Source organism: Mirounga leonina, unplaced genomic scaffold, assembly GCF_011800145.1.
Source record: "Mirounga leonina isolate KUSES-001 unplaced genomic scaffold, KU_Mleo_1.0 Mir_114, whole genome shotgun sequence".
Classification (NCBI taxonomy): Eukaryota; Metazoa; Chordata; class Mammalia; order Carnivora; family Phocidae; genus Mirounga; species Mirounga leonina.
This window is the reverse complement of record NW_023270265.1, coordinates 25,440,773-25,457,439: the sequence shown is the minus strand read 5'-3', so window position 1 is coordinate 25,457,439 and position 16,667 is coordinate 25,440,773. Positions and strand designations below refer to the sequence as shown.

At 44.1% G+C, this 16,667-nt stretch overlaps 1 protein-coding gene across 4 annotated transcripts in view; it reads right to left on the bottom strand.

Annotated features, from left to right (window-relative positions):
* CNNM1 (cyclin and CBS domain divalent metal cation transport mediator 1) overlaps positions 1–13,031 on the bottom strand; it is a 59,852-nt gene extending 46,821 nt beyond the window's left edge. For all 4 annotated transcript variants that reach the window (XM_035026873.1, XM_035026881.1, XM_035026855.1 and 1 more), the window contains exon 1: positions 10,839–13,031. In XM_035026873.1, coding sequence (XP_034882764.1) covers positions 10,839–12,402 — 1,564 coding nt within the window. In that variant the 5' untranslated portion in view covers positions 12,403–13,031. The remainder of the gene's footprint in view (positions 1–10,838) is intronic.
* Positions 13,032–16,667: the final 3,636 nt, after the last annotated feature.

Sequence of the window (16,667 nt, the reverse complement as noted above, 5' to 3'; positions counted from 1 at the left end):
AATATATGAATGAGAAAACGGAGACTCAGAGAAATAATCACTTGTCCAAAGTAAACAGCTCTCACTTCTGTTCATTATGTCCAGTCACATTTACATGGGTTGGATCAGAGAAAGCACTTGTTAAACTAACTGACTAACTAGATACAATTTGTGTCATTAGATCAATAAGGTAGAAGGCAAATGGTGGAGTGTCTTGAATGTGGTGTAGTAGAGGCATTATCTTTAGCCTTTGCAGTAAACTTACCATGTAGTATCATTATTCCCATTTTGGGAAGGGAGATAAGCCTCAGTCAGAGTGGTAGAGTCACCTGCCCTAGTACACAGCTAGTAAACAAAGAAGCCGGGATCTGAGCCCAGGTGTCTAGGACTCAGTGCCTGTGGCTCCATGGCCTGAGGCAGCAAGTCACAGATGTGGCCTCTGATTCTGCCTCAGTCACTAACACTGAGCAGGACACTCATGTCTCCAGATCGCAGGTGCCTCATATACGAAAAGGGAAAAAATGCTACTGACTTCACATGCATGGTGGTGCAAAAGGAGTTAACTGTTTGGGAAAGTTCTTTGCAAATGTAAAGATTAACTATAAGGGATTATCATTGCTATTTTTATTATTTGTCTTTTCTGGGCCTCAGTTTCCTCCACCTTAAAATTAAAGGATGGGACCAGGTGACCTCCAAGGTCCTAAAATTCTCTATTTTTTTTTTTTTAGAGGGGGGTGCAGAGGGGGAGAGGGAGAATCTTAAGCAGGCTCCACGCCTGAGATCATGATCTGAGCCGAAATCAAGAGTCAGACGCTTAACCGACTGAGCCACAAAGGCACCCCTAAAATTCTCTACTTTTAGAAGTCTAAACAGTCCTCGGCTACAAAAACAGTTTGGCTTTACAGGATGATTCTTTGTGATGTATACCAGAATTTTAACAGTGCTGACAGTTGTAAGTCTCTTGCATTTACAAAGGGTTGTGAACTCAATACCAGGCACACAATTTATATGTTAATATTGAAGAATTCCATTGGAATAAGATGAGAAAAAGATGTCTTGACACATGCTAGATTTTTTTTTTTTATCTATACAAACAAATCAAATTACTTTCTATCAGATCAGGAAGAGAAACACAAAAATGTTACCGTCCCTACCAGTCCTGTAGCAACCACCTTGATTTGGAAAAACAAAACAGTACTTTTCTCTAGTTTATGAAAAAAGGCTATACTTTGTAGTAATTACCTTGCTCTACTTCATCCAAAATAGAATAATCAATACACTTCTCACAAAAAAATTTCTTGAGCCACTAAAGGCAATTACATATATATATATATATTATTTTTTTTTTTTTAAAGATTTTATTTATTTGACAGAGAGAGACACAGCGAGAGAGGGAACACAAGCAGGGGGAGCGGGAGAGGGAGAAGCAGGCTTCCCGCTGAGCAGGGAGCCCGATGTGGGGCTCGAACCCAGGACCCTGGGATCATGACCTGAGCCGAAGGCAGTCGCTTAACAACTGAGCCACCCAGGCGCCCCTAAAGGCAATTATAAAAAAGCCAACTGTGTCACCCAGAACACCATGGTAACCAGTATTACCAGGGCATGAAAAAATAGTTGTTAGTCACTAGGATCTGAGCTGGTTGGCAGTTTGGCTTGCTAAGCAACACTGCAAAATTAGCAGAGTAACGACCCATTATCTGGAGATCTGACTTTTCACAGCTTTAAATCTGGTCCCAGAAGGAGCTACCCCAGGTCCATACACCAACCCCATGCCCTAGGCTCCCAGTCAAAGCCTAATTAATCATTTATTCAACTAATATTTATTGGAGCTTATTGTATACCAGGCACACAATTCCCAACACATATATTTACTTGATTTCTCAGTAAATAGAGGCTCTGAAAGACACACAGAAAGAGTGGTTTTGTGATGAGTGAGGTGGGGGGAGGGGTTGGCTCGAGGCCGACTCAAAGAGAACTAGCAGCTGATAACCAGGGGACAGAAAAAAATAGACAACAAATGGCTTTATAACACAGCATAAAATAACTACATTCGCATGACCACCCTCCTGCGTCATCAAGAAAAGATTAGGTTATATTTAGGATCCTTTCCTAAGGAAGGCAGGAATGGGCATAAAACATTTTAGAAATATCACCACCAAAAATGGTTAAAATATATAGCTTTGGCCTTTGGAGAGAACAGAAATTATGTTTGACAAATATCTCATTCTGCCTAGTTCCCCATTTTACTCGAAGAAAAGCATTAAGATTCCAGCATTCAAATGTGGCGTCCGCTTCTTTTCTGCCTTTATTCTTCTAGTTTAGTCTCCTGCCTCAGCTGGAATGCCCTTTCCCTTCATAATTGTTTGTCAAAATCCTTCTCCTCAGAGAATTTTCCCAGATCCTCCCAGGGAATTTCTCCCTTCTGCCTACCCCACAGATGTCTGGATGCCCTTGCCTACCTGCCAGGCTGCCCGGTACCCTTTCCATCAGGGACCTTCCTCCTTTCAGGCTCCTGGAGGGCAGGCTCTTTCCCATATTTAAATCTGCGTCCATCTCCCAGAGCCCTGGTAGCCATGCCCTCAGTGAATGTTCCTGAACTCGGCTGTCCACACAGTCACTAGGGTTAGAGGGAAGGTTGGCTGGCAGAGGTGGCACTTTCCCTAACGGATATTAAATGGCCCAGGAACCCACATGACAGCCACACTGCCCCCTTTCCTCAAAGCCTTTGCACGTCTGCCCCCTTCCCCCGGAAAGCTCTTCCTCTGGGAAACTCCTTCTTGCCACCCTTTAGGATTCAGCTCAAATATCACTTGGGGAGGGGGAGGAGTCTATCCTTCCCCACAAGACCAGGTCAGGGCCCCTATTATATGCTCTCATGCCTCCCTCTACCTTTTCTTCAAATCACTTGTTACCACTTGTAATTATTTATTGGTTAATGTAGATCTTTCTACTGCATGGCAAGCCCCAGGAGGGCAGGAGGCCTGACACAGAATAATGTCATTTGGAAGGAAGGGAGGGAAGGAGGGAGAGAGGGAGGGAGGGAGGAAGGAAGGAAGGAAGGTGAAGAGGGGGGTTGGAAGGGAGGTAGGGAGGGAGAAAGGAAAGAAGAATGAATTGAGAAGAATCCCAATTTGGAAAGGAAGAGACAGCAGACAATAAAGAGAATTGGAAGAGTTGTTATGAAAGGTCTTATTGGGCCTAGAGGTAAAACAGTTTAAGAAAGTATTAGGAACATCCACAGATACCACCCCCCGCCTTGATACCCAAATGCTTTAAGGGGTCCAGAAACACAACCCAATGTATTTGTTGTTAAAAAATGGAATTGAGATGAGCTACTATATTCTTCAAATAAGAGAGGACTCACCAAGGATGATAAAACGAGGAAATGGAATTTAACTGCAGCCTGTGGGATTTAGATTAGATAAAAAGTCTGACAATGAAGGCTGTTACATGCTGGAAAAGATAACTAAATCTAAAAATGAAAGCGTGAATTAGACTCTCGGTCAGGTTTTTCAGTGCCCCTTCCAGCTCAGATTCTATTGTTACCTCATATTTCTTTTGCCAGGCTGAGAACAAATTATTTCAGAACAATATCACATAATCATAATAAAAATGTCTACAGAAAGAAATATAAATCAGCAATTTAACACCTCGTATATCTAATTATTTCTACTTTTTGTTGTTTATTTTTGTTCTGCCTCCCTGTACATGATGGGCTATGCTTTGTTTACCGTTTGCTCTAATTACTGTTTAGAAGGTAAACATTCTAAATTCTACTAATTATTATTTAGCAATGTTTAACATGTTTTTAAACCTATTACATCTAATTATATTGGTGAAATAGAACTTTGAGTGAAAATAATTTTTTATTTTACGAAAGACAAAAAAATGTAGCACTAATGTTTTGGCAGCTTTTTATAGAATTAAGCAATGGGATGATTATTCTTCCTGCTAAAGTATCACATCACAATTTGGAGTGATAAAGCAAAACACTGACTTTTGAACCAGATTATTCCTCAGTGAAAATGTTACATTGTGTGTCTATGCCAGGAGCGTTTATTGGCTAGCTGGATCGTCTTTTAAGCAACAGATCACATGCGGTAGAACCAAAGATTGAAGAGGATACCTTTTTAGCTCCACTATGTCTGTCTTGTTCACCACTGTATTCCCAGGGCCTAGTACAGTGCCTGGTCTAAAGCGGAAGTTTAATATTTACTAAATAAATGAATGAATCAATGAATGAATGAACAAAGACTGAGTATGAAAACTGCAATAAGCTATTTTACAGCCATGATGGTCTATAGATAGAATAATCCAACATTATACGCATTATGAGGTGTTTTGTTTAGGAAGATGGTGTTACTAACCCGGCAGAGCCAAGTTGTTTAACTGTTAAACATTAGAGCAATAGCACCCAGAGGCCACTGACTTCAGAACGAATCTTTATTCCTTCTCCCTGTTCTCTGTATACGGTTGGTTTTCTCCTAAAAACAGTCTAATAAACAGAGTAAACTGTAGAAATTAAGTTCAACAAATCTTTAGGGCTCCATTTTATAAATCAGTCTTCCCAAATTATGGGACTCACTCCCAAGGAGACTACAGTGAAAATAATTATCACCATATAAAAAAATCACTCTTGGGATTAGAATGGGATATTTTATTAATGGAAGAAGGCAAGACCATGGATTTTTCTCTTTATTTTCTTTTTAAGAATTTGATTAAGGTTACTATGGGTGCTATATTTTTTAATATGACAAAATATTAGGAGTTATTATTTCAGGATAGTGGGATGATTACCTTCAGGTGATTTCCATGCTTTGTCTACCGTTCTATACTTTTCAGTTTTCTATACTGAATATGTAGTACAGAAACTTACAAACTTCAGTAAAAATTTTATAAAAGCCAAAAACCTAACCATAGTCACTCTCTTCTCCATGCTCTCATTGCATCTTTATATTTCTGTTGTATCACTTTTGTGTTAATGATTTATATACAGGTCTGTCTTATCCACATGCTACATGCTGAAACATGACTTGTGAATTGCAATGTTGTTGAAGTGGGGGGTGGGGAGAAAGGTGAGTCCAGCCTGCCTCCTGCTTTTCAAAGGGGAACACTCTTCTCCTACCAGGCTGTAGGCTCTTTGGGAGCAGGGACTGTTTCTCATACATCCAACTCTTAGCACAGTGCTTTCAACACAACAAGGGATCAATAATTGTTACAATAAATAGATGTACCTAAAAAAGTGGAGAAACCATATATACAACACTTTTCTTCTAACACTTAAAATGTGCCTTTGTCCTGCATGGCCCACAATGATTGGCTGGAGATCATTAATGATGCATTTACTACAGAGCTGTACAGATCCTTTCTGTTAAAGTTTAACTCCTTCAGTTACTCATTTAGTCATTCAGCAAGCACTTACTGAAAACTTATCATGTGCCCTATCCGTTGTTAGGTGTTACAGCTACAAAGACAGATAGGATAGTCTCTGGCTTGTTCTGTGGGTGTGCAGCACTAATAAGCAAAACCAATCATGCGACCTGTTAATTCAATAAGAGAGATATGGGACAATTAAGTTGGCTCAAACTGGGCTTTACAGAAGCTTCCCAGAGGAGCTGGAGCAGGGATTAATCAGGCAATGCATGTTCCTGAGAAAGAGGACAGCATGGGGAAAGGGACAGAGGCAATAGCCGTGTGGCTGTGAAATTCAATGCTGCCCGAGCAGGGAGCTGAGGTAGGGAGTGGTGAGGGATGAGCCTGGAGGGGAAGGCAGGGAGCAGGTCAGGAGAGCACAGCTTTGACTTCATCCTGCAGGCAGTGGGGGGAGAGCAGAAGCGTTTTGTGCAGGGGATGACGTCACCGGAGATTATTCTAGTGGCAAGGGAGAGGACAGATTGGAGGGAGACAAAAATTAGAAGAAGCAAAATTTCTTAGGAGGCATTTGCACAAAAGAGTAATAGGTTTGTGCTTATATTTAAGAATCTTAGCGAACATTTATTTAGCATTTATAATGACAATTACTAAATAAGCAGTATAATGCAAAAGTATCTTATTATTTCAACCAGCCCTATAAGTAAATACTGTTATTATCCTCATTTTATAGCTAACAAAACAGGCAGTTAAGTAACTGTCCCGAGGCCAGGATGCAGTTCGGGCAGTCTGGCAGCAAAGCTTATGCTCTTAATCACTATCTCATTTGTTTAATTTTCGTCTCTCCCATTGGAATGAAAGCCCTATGCAGACAGGACTGTTGTATGTTCTCCATCATGCCGAAACAACAGATACACAGCAACTGTTTCTTCAATAAATTCAATGACTCAGCTGAATGAAAGAGTGGACTATACCATATATAGATACAAGAAATATTTTTGATGCAATTTTGGCAAATTTTTGGCAGACTTCAGTCATTGTTATGGACTGAATGTCTCTCTCCCCCGACCCAAATTCATATGTTGAAGCACTAACCCCCCTCCCCCCAGGGGGGCCTCTGAGGAAATCATTTTTTTTTTTAATAAAGATTTTTATTTATTTATTCATGAGAGACAGAGAGAGAGAGAGGCAGAGGGAGAAGCAGGCTCCCAAGAGCAGAGAGCCCGACGCGGGACTCGATCCCAGGACCCTGGGATCATGACCTGAGCCGAAGGCAGACGCTCAACCATCTGAGCCACCCAGGCGCCCCTCTGAGGAAATCATTTAAGTTAGATAATATCCTAAGGGTGGGGCCCTAAGCCAACAGGACTGCTATACAAGGAAGAGACCAGAGCTCGCTCTCTCTGTATACACGTACTGAGGAAAGGCCATGTGAAGATGTCCTGAGAAGCCAGGGAGAGAGCCCTCACCAGAAACTGAATCAGGTGGAACCTTGATCTTGGACTTCTGGCCTCTAAACAGTGAGAAAATAAACGTCTGTTGTTGAAGTCACCTAGTCGATGGCAACTCAACAGACAAATCAGTGATTAGTAGGATGAGGGTGTGGGGTGAAGGGGAGCTTTCTCGCCTGGGAGACCGGCAGGGCAGTGGTGCTGCTGACTCGGGTAGAGAATCTGGGAAGAGGAGAGGTTGGTTATGGTCAATGGAACAACACTAATTATCCTATACTTTGGGTTCACCTCACTCAAACATAAAAAATACAGTAGAAATTAGCTACTTAAAACCATTCATTCAATAAATATTCTATTCATCCCCTTGTCATGGTGGCCGCTGTGCTTGTCCTGAGAATACAAAATAAGTAAGATTCATTGTCTGCCCTTAAGGAGCTCACAGTCCAGTAGGGAGAAATACTGTTCCTTTTAGTAAAGCTAGCATGCTAGCTAGAAAGACCTTTTTCCTTTTCCCCATTTCTAAAGACCTGGAGCTCATAAGAAGTAAAGAGGTAAAATCCCATATGGGTAAGACCTTCGGAGTCACATGACCTGGGTTTGAATCTGGGCCTTGGAATACTAGCTTAGTGATGGTCTTAGATAGGCCAAGTAACCTTTCTGGGTCTTGGGTTCCTCACCTGTAACTGCAGAGTTGTTTTATGGATCAGATAAGAGAAGATAGGTAGAAATGTTTTGTAAAATGCAATATACATGTTAGCAATCACTGTAATTATAAAAGCTCCATTTCTAACCTATGAAAACTAGAGGTAAATCAGCCAGAGGCAGCAAGCCAGAGGTGAAAGGCTGGCTTTGAACCCTGTGGGTGGCAGGAGTTCTAAGGTAGAGGATGGAATGAGACTGGTGTAGTGGGAAAAGCACAGGCTTTAGGGTCTTGCAGATCTAGTTCAAATCACAATTCAGTTATCAACTGTGGGGAGTTGAATAAGTCAAGTAATGGATCTGAGCTTTAGTTTCTTCTTTTAGTATAAAATGGAGTTGATAATGTCCACCCAGGAGGGTTATTCTGAGTATGTAAAGGGCTTGGCAGGGTGCCTATCAGAGCTGTTGCTCAATTAATGGTAATTGTTCCTATTTATCATTTTCCTCCCCTACCTCCTAAGGGGTTTGTTTAGTTACTTGAGATGCAAAGAAGTGAGGGAAACAGAAGGGCTTTTATGACTTACTTTAAAAGTTATTTTTAAAGGTAAAGAAAAGTAGTTCAACTCGGCTTTCCTTTCCTAACCTATGGTGCAAACACAACGTGTATAGAAAATGACCACTGTGTTATATGGCATGAAGCCAGAGAACACTCAACTTGATACTTATTCCTTGTATTTATTCTAAGTAAATCTACCAATCACTATTAATAAGGGTTCGCTGAAGGCAATGCTTCTCAGGCTCTAATGTACACATGAGTCACCTGGGTGCTTGTTAAAATGCAGATTTTCATTCAGTGGATTTAAAATGAGGTAGGAAATTCTGCATTTCTAACAAGGTCCGAGGTGAAGCCCATGCTGCTGGTTTCTGGAGCATACCTTGAGGAAGGAGCAAGGCTCTGAAGGGATGTGGAAGTCTCTTCGTTGGCATGGTGTGCGCCGTAATTCCCAGCTTCTCTTGAGCGATCTAGCTAACTACAAACTGACTACTGATAGAACACAGACAAGCCTTTTTCAGACCAGATTTAGAAATTCTGCAGCAGGGCTCATTTCAGATCAGTACTGACTTTTTTTGAGCAGCCTACTATGTGCAAGGCATTGTGCAAGGTGCGAAGGATACAAAGGTTAGTGAGACACAATTCCTGCTTCTGAAGACTGTCTTTATTCTGACATGGTACACCCTTGTAGACTGTTAACTTTCTAAGGGCACTGTTATTGTCTCACCTATTGCCTACTCCATAGGTACTCAATAAATAGTAAATGAACGAATGAATGAATGAGTTTATAGGAGTTTCATGAAAAATATCCTCCAGTAGCACATGACAATGAGACACTATCTTAACTGCACTCTCTTAACTATCACGTTTAAGGGATAGTTATGTTAGAATCAGGCTGATAGGGTGGGCCCTAATCCAACCTGACTGATGTCTTTATAAGAAGAAATGATTACAACCACAGAGATTCCAGGAATGAGCTCACACACACTGAAGGATGACCGTGAAAGGACACAGAGAGAAGGCAGCCATCTGCAAGCCAAAAGGAGAGTCCTCAGAAGAAACCAAACCTGCCGACACCTTGATCTTGGACTTCCAGATTCCAGAACTGTGAGGAAATAAACTTCTGTTGTTTAAGCCACTCAGTTTATGGTATTTTGTTATGGCAGTCCTTGCAAACTAATATAGAAATTTTCACAGTTTTTATGCCCAGATCCAAGACTCCCTTCTGTAGCAGTCTTACAAAATGTATGAATAATTCTAAGAGTGGATGGATGAACCTAGGAGTACAGTGGGATCGAGTCAGGGAAGGACTTAGGGGAGACAGATGGAAAAGGGTTAAACAACAGCCCAGACTGGGCTAAAACAACTGTAATATATACACATTTCCCTCTCATTCTCATGATACCAACACGAAGTCTACAGCTAGGACTGAAAATAGGTTTTCAACTCCTCCCCCCTGCCCCCCTTTTCAGGCTACACTTTGATACTTAACACAATTTTATTTGTCCAAAAAAATTGTGGCAGGAGGAAGACCCCAGATTTCTCTTTGTATGAAGGTCCTAAAGAGTACTTGTGATGATAAAGTAATGAGACTGAACTTTTGATAATCAAAAAGATGTGTCAAGATATGCCAAATGTCCTGCTAGCCACAGGGAAGCTATATTTGAAGCTTGATTCTAAAGTCAGGGGATTGATGTTTTTGTTCTGTTTTTACTAAACATGCTAACTCATATGTACAGATGAATGCCTCCTTCAAAATGGTCATTCTAGAAGGTTCTACACTTATTCTCATCATGTCACTGTTCTCAACTCATTCCTGGAATTGTTTTCAGGGTCTGTGAGATAGTCTTCTGCACTCAATGGTGACTCTTGAAGGTGGATTTGATTTTCAAAAACAATCAAGTGTTCTTCTGGTTAACTAGGAGAACCAGTCAAACTGTGTAATCCCAAGAAGATTGACCCTAAAGAATCCAGGCTGATTTTTCTTGAGTGAATTGTACTCAACTCCAGAAGACAGTTTCTAAAGGCAAACCCCAGATGGTAGTAGATATGCTATAGACATGATAGGGGTGGAGTGGTGACTGCTCTGAAGGAAACCCCATTCATTTGTATATGCGAATTTTCTAGTGGTTCCCTTTACCAGAATATTTCCTCACATCCAGATCCACCCTCTTTCATGGAACCCCAGTTCCCAGAAGTACAAGGACCTTGATGCCTTAGTCAACTTTTAATCTGGGTCCATTTTTAATCCAACCTGGGTATTGGGAAAGTTAAATAAGGGAGAAGAACCACTAAGGTGTCTGGGGCTTACTACTCTGTGTGATTCAAAGGATGGAAAGGACCCAGAGAGAAGTTCCTGGGACATAACTTTCTGCTCCATGTAAGAAAGACATTATCAGCAGCTGGAGCTGTCCAACAATGGAGTTAGTTTGCCTGGGAGATTGTGAGTTTCCAGCCCTGGGAAGAATTTAAAAGGAAGGCTGCTTATTATCGGAGGCTGTAGAGGATCCTCCTGTACTGGGTGGGGAGCTACCCAATGATCTCCAAGGACTATCCCGAGTCCAACCTGCACAATACCTGGCAATTGTTAGATCCTGAAAAATACTGAAAGGGAATGAATGAGGCATATAGCGCATCTTGTGAGCCAAGTAAAAGGTTAGAGCCTGGGGCTCAGTCATCTGCAAGGAAGGTAGGAAAAAGTGAAATGAAAATAGCCACCAAGAGGTGGGGCCTTCCTTGAGTTTTTGCTATCATAGGAGAGTTGCTTTGCACACCTGAAACTTCACATGTTTATGAATACTTTTGAAGGGGGAAGTAGCTGAGAGAGGAGATAGACCACTGCTCACCCTTCTTAAACTCCTCCAGCACCGTGTCCAGCCGGGTATCATTGAAGACGCAGTGCAGGGGCCGGTTGTAGAAGCGAGTGACGGTGAGCAGCGGCGTGCAGTCGTCGGGGTCCACGAAGGCCAAGTCCTTGACAAACAGAATGTCCACAATGTTGTGCCGCTGATCGCCCTCGTACACGGGGATGCGAGTGTAGCCGCTGCGCAGAATCTCCGAGACCGTGGCGAAGTCGAGCACGGCGTCCGAGCGCAGCATGAAGCAGTCCCCGAGGGGGGTCAGCACCTCCTCCACCACCTTGGTGCGCAGCTCCAAGGCGCCCTGGATGATGTTGAGTTCCTCCTTCACCAGGTCGCTGTAGGGGTCCGCGGCCCGTAGCGTCTCCAGCAGCTTCTCCCGCGTGTAGAAGGTGCTGATCTCCTGTCGCAGCGCCCAGTCCAGCAGGCGGCCCAGCGGGTAGCACACGGGGAAGGCGGCCGCCATCAGGAGTCGGGTCAGACACACGCTGTGCGAGGCGATGGCCAGCCCGTGCCGCGAACACACCGAGTAGGGGCAGATCTCGGCGCCCAGAAACACGGCGCCGGTGCACACGAGCGCCGGCAGCCACGGGAAGTGAATCCCTGCCTCGCCGTCATCTTCTCCAGTGCCCCCGACGCCCGGCGGCAACGAGGCGTAGAGCCAGCCGGCCAGGGCCGCGTTGGCTCCGGCTTGGCCCAGGAGCAGGGTGCAGAGCAGATGGGTCCCCCTGCCGCGCACGGCCTGCACGCGGCGCGCCTGCTCCTGCTCTGCGGCCGAGCCACTGTTCCGCAGCACCCGTAACTCCACCGGGTCCAGCGAGAGCAGGCTCAGGCGCAGGCCGCTGAATAGGGCAGACAGGGCGAGCAGCAGGAGCGCCCCGAGCGCCCGAAGCCACGCGGGCGTCAGCAGGTCCCCGCCAGGACCGTACAGCCGCGGGCGGACGCGCAGCAGGAAGCCGCCGGCGGCGCCGTGGTGGTGCCAGGCGCGCCCGTCCCAGGCGCACAGCGAGAAGAGCTTCCCGCCACCGCCCGCTCCGCCCCTCTCTGCCTCGCCCTTGCGCAGCTCCCGCACCCGCACCTGGACTAAAGCCGAACCCGCCACGCCTCCGGGGCGCAGGGGACCCAGGACCTCCACGTCGGACGCCCAGTCGCTCTGTTCGCGGCAGCGCTGCGGCCCCGGGGGGCGCGTGGGGACGGCACTGGGCGCCACGCCGCTACCTCCCGGGGGCTCCTCGATGAACACGAGCCGCGGAGCCCAGTCGCCGGTGCCGTTCTCTCCCGGGGAAAGGGTGGGTGCGGGCACCCGCGCCGCCGGCGCCGCGGGCCCGGGCTGGAAATAGACGCGCAGGAGGAAGCTGGTGCCTTCCGCTGCGCGCAGGGTGCCCCCTTCCAGGGACACGCGGCCTCCAGCGGTGTCCTCGGGCCGCAGGCCCAGCAGCCAAGCGGCGGCGGCCGGGGGCTGAGGGGACAGGGAGAAGAAGAGCAGGAGCACAGCGCCTCGGCTGCAGCAGTCCCGGAGCCTGACACCCACCGCTGTTGCCGCAGCCGCCATCCTGCACCCGGCGCGGCTGCACGTGATACTGCAGAGAACAGAGCGAGATCTGGAGGGAGGAGGAGCCGGAGCCGGGAACCCGGCCGCGGGCAGGTCACCACGTGTGCGCCCCCTGCGAGCGTGGGCTGGAGGCGATGCGGGTTCAGACCCTGCCCCCGCCCGGGGTCCCCGCAGGAGGCCGGAGGTGGCTACGCATCACTGCACCACGCATAACCCCCGAAACACTTAGGTGTATCTGAGCGGCAGCCTAAAGAAAGCTTGGCTTTGGAGCTCGGCCTCCTGCTCCAGCAGTAGGGCGCCCCTCCGGGAGCTCCTACCCGGCAGTAATTCCCTGTCGGCCCCACTGCTTCCCCATTGGCCAGGGATATTTCCCAGCGTTTTGCCTCTCCTCCTGTCTCTTGCCTTCCCCCTTCTGGTCAAAAGATACGCGGGAGACAAGTCTTGAGTCTGTAAAAACTTTGCATTTGGTCTCAAGTCTGGTTGACCTTTTAGGTTTTAAAAATTGCCTAATTACTTAAGTTCAACTCCTTCTTAAGTTCCAAATGTCCATGAATAAGATCCAAATGTCCATAATGAATTGTGACATTACTAGGTGATGGAATACTATGCAGCAGGAAAAAAGAATGATGGGGATTCATGTGTTTGTGATATGGAAATATCTCCAAAGTAATAGTTGAAAAATAGGGAGGGGCGCCTGGGTGGCTCAGTCGATTAAGCGTGGGACTCTTGAATTCCGCTGAAGTCATGATCTCAGTGTCCTGAGATGGGCACCGTGCTCAGCAGGGAGTCTGCTTGAGATTCTCTCCATCTCCCTCTGACCTTACCCCCACTCGTGCTTGCCTGCCCTCTCTCTCTCTCTCTAAAATAAATAACTCTTAAAAAAAGAAAAATAGTGAGATGCAGAACAATGTATGATATGCCAGTTTGAGGGAGGGGGAGAAGCAGACTCCCTGCTGAGCAGGGAGCCTGACGCAGGGCTCGATCCCAGGACCCTGGGATCACGACCCGAGCTGAAGGCAGACACCCAACCATCTGACCCAGGCGCCCCACTTTTACATTTTTAAAAAGTAATACAGACCTATAGTCAATTTACCCAAGAAAAATGAAAACATATGTTCACACAAAAACCTGCACACAAACATTAATAGCTAAAGTTAAATGTAGATGTGCATATATACACATATAAAAGATTAATATGCAGAAGATACACCAGAAATTTCTAAGTGTTCACCTCTGGGGAGCAGGACTAGATAGGAAGTTTTGTTGAGAGATACTTAAAATATATATATAAACAGGAGGTTGCAAAGAAAATACAGAGATCCTCCTACTCCTCACACAGTTTTCCCCAGGGGTTACATCTTAACTATAGTATAATACCAACAGCAGGAAATTGGCACGGGTGTAAAATGTATGTATAGTTCTATCTCATTTTACCACGTGGGTAGATTTACATAACCATCACTGCAATCAAAATGCAGATTTTTTCTATCACCATAAAGCTCTGGGAGGGAGACTTTTTTTTTTTACTGAATTCCTTGTATTGTTTGAATTTACCATGGGCTGGTTACTTTATTTTTACTTTTATAAATTTATTTTTAAAATTTATATAGTAAAATTCACTTTTTGATGTGCTGTTCTATGAGTTTTGACAAATGCATATTCATGTATCGCAATCAAGAATAGTGCCATCATCCTTCAATATTCACTCTCTCTCTTTGCGGAACCCCTCCCCCAATCCCATCCTCTGACAACCACTGATTTGTTTTCCCCTATAGTTTCCTCTTCCAGAATGTCATATAAGTGGAATAATACAATTAAAGCCTTTTGGATCTGGCTTCCCTTACTTAGTGTAACACATTTGAGAGTCATCCATGTTGTTGTGTTCATTCCTTTTTATGGCTGGGTAGTATTCTATTACATGGATGCACCAAAGTTTGTTTATCCATTTACCAGTTAAAGAACATTTGAGTTTTTTCCAGTTTTTGGCAATTATGAATAAAGCAGCTATTAATGGTTGTGTGCAGGTTTTTGTGTGAACATATGTTTTCATTTTTCTTGGGTAAATTGACTATAGGTCTGTATTACTTTTTAAAAATGTAAAAGTGGGGCGCCTGGGTGGCTCAGATGGTTGGGTGTCTGCCTTCAGCTCGGGTCGTGATCCCAGGGTCCTGGGATCCAGACCCGCGTCGGGCTCCCTGCTCAGCGGGGAGTCTGCTTCTCCCCCTCCCTCTGCTTCTCCCCCTGCTCATGCTGTTTCTCTGTATCTCTGTGTCTCGAATGAATAAATAAAAAAATCTTTAAAAAAAATGTAAAAGTAACAATAATTTGACATGCTACCTTTGGCTCCTTCGACTAACTTAAAAAATCATTGCTTTGTGTGAAATCTTATTTTCCATAGAATTTGTAAGACCCCAAAATATTGATTAAAAAAGCCTTGCGGGCGCCTGGGTGGCTCAGTCGGTTAAGCGACTGCCTTCGGCTCAGGTCATGATCCTGGAGTCCCGGGATCGAGTCCCGCATCGGGCTCCCTGCTCGGCAGGGAGTCTGCTTCTCCCTCTCCCACTCCCCGTTTGTGTTCCCTCTCTTGCTGTGTCTTTCTCTGTCAAATAAATAAAATCTTAAAAAAAAAAAAAAAAAAAAAAAGCCTTGCGAATGATATAGCTCAGTACAAATGGTTCTAGCTAAAAGTTACCTTGTTTTCATTACAAACTCTTATCATCCAGAGTGGAAATAACCCCTTCCCAGTTTGGGACTGGACAGGCCTTTGTAGACTGCTGGTCACATTCCTACATAGAGGCCTTTCACAGGGAATGTGAAATAGAATGCAAGGATTGTGAAACAAACCTACTATTGCCTTAAAATTCACTAGAGCCTGCCTTTTGTGTGGGCAGCTTGAGAGACAGAAGGAAGATTTGATCTCAAGAGGGAACATTGAGGCATGTAGGGGAAGTATGGAGAAAAGGGAGAAGAGGGGTGATCTTTTCTTTTAAGTATTGGCAAAAACTGCTCTCACCTTTCTCCTCACACTTGTATCTCTCTCCTCCCCCAACCCAACTTCCTCAGCACAAAGCTACCTGCTATCCTAAGGATTCTCCTACCTCTTTTGGGCCACAGGAATTTATCATCATTATAATCCCACTTAACAACTTTATCAAGCTTTAGTGTTACAAAGGAATGTCTTATTTATTATTTCACACACACACACACACACACACACGCACACACACACAATAGCCCTGTGTAGTAGATGTAATTCTACCCACTTTACAGATCAGGTTAAATGACTGGGTAAAACTTTGGATTCTAGATTGATGCTCCCTCACCTTGCAGTGTTGACCAGTACCAAAATAAAACCCTTCAAAAATATTAGATCAGGAATTTAAAAACCTAAATTTCTGATTATAAAGTATTACATGCTCATTGAAAATAAAATTTTAATGCCAAAAAGCATTAATAAAAATAAACTATAACCCCACCATCCAGAGATAAACAGTGTTAATATTTTGGCACATTTCCTTTTTTTATTTTCTATATACACTGATAACAGAAATACACACACATACATGCCCTCAGATATTTGTCTATTTTATAATTGAATACATATTATACATACAATTCTACTCTTCTTCTGTCACTTAATATATCAAGAGCATTCTCCTGAATATAAAAAAATTCTTTTGTAAACATAATTTTTAATGAATGGGACTATTACTGTATCTATATCTATTATATTGGAAGAGAGGGGGAATGTAAGAATGAAACTATTTCCAGTTGCTTCAACTCTATTATTCACAAATGTTAAGCTTAGGAAAGTCAATCCACTTTTCTGGACCCATTTCCTCATCTGTGAAATGAAAGACAGTTTTAAGATCCCTAACCTTTCATGAGTCAGTGAGGAAGGGCTAATGTACACTGGGTGAAGATAATCTAGAGAGACATACTTTTTCTTTACTGAACAGGAGGTTCTGGAAAAATACTGGGTTTCCAGAGCTCTACTATAACTGAAAGGATACCTAGGGACAGGTTTAGGCAGTGTGATTCTAGAAAGGAAGAGCTGTCAAAAATAGCTCCCTGGGATCTGAATGTAGATGAGATCATCAGATCTCTTATAAAATGGGCACTTCCTAGTTTACAAGATGGGCAATTCCTCACCTCTCAGAGACATGGAGGAAATGATACTTGCTTTTAATCTCAAGACTATGCTATTTCAGAATGTACATGTTAAAATGCTTTTTGTTTATTTCATTACTTGTTCATTCATTCAG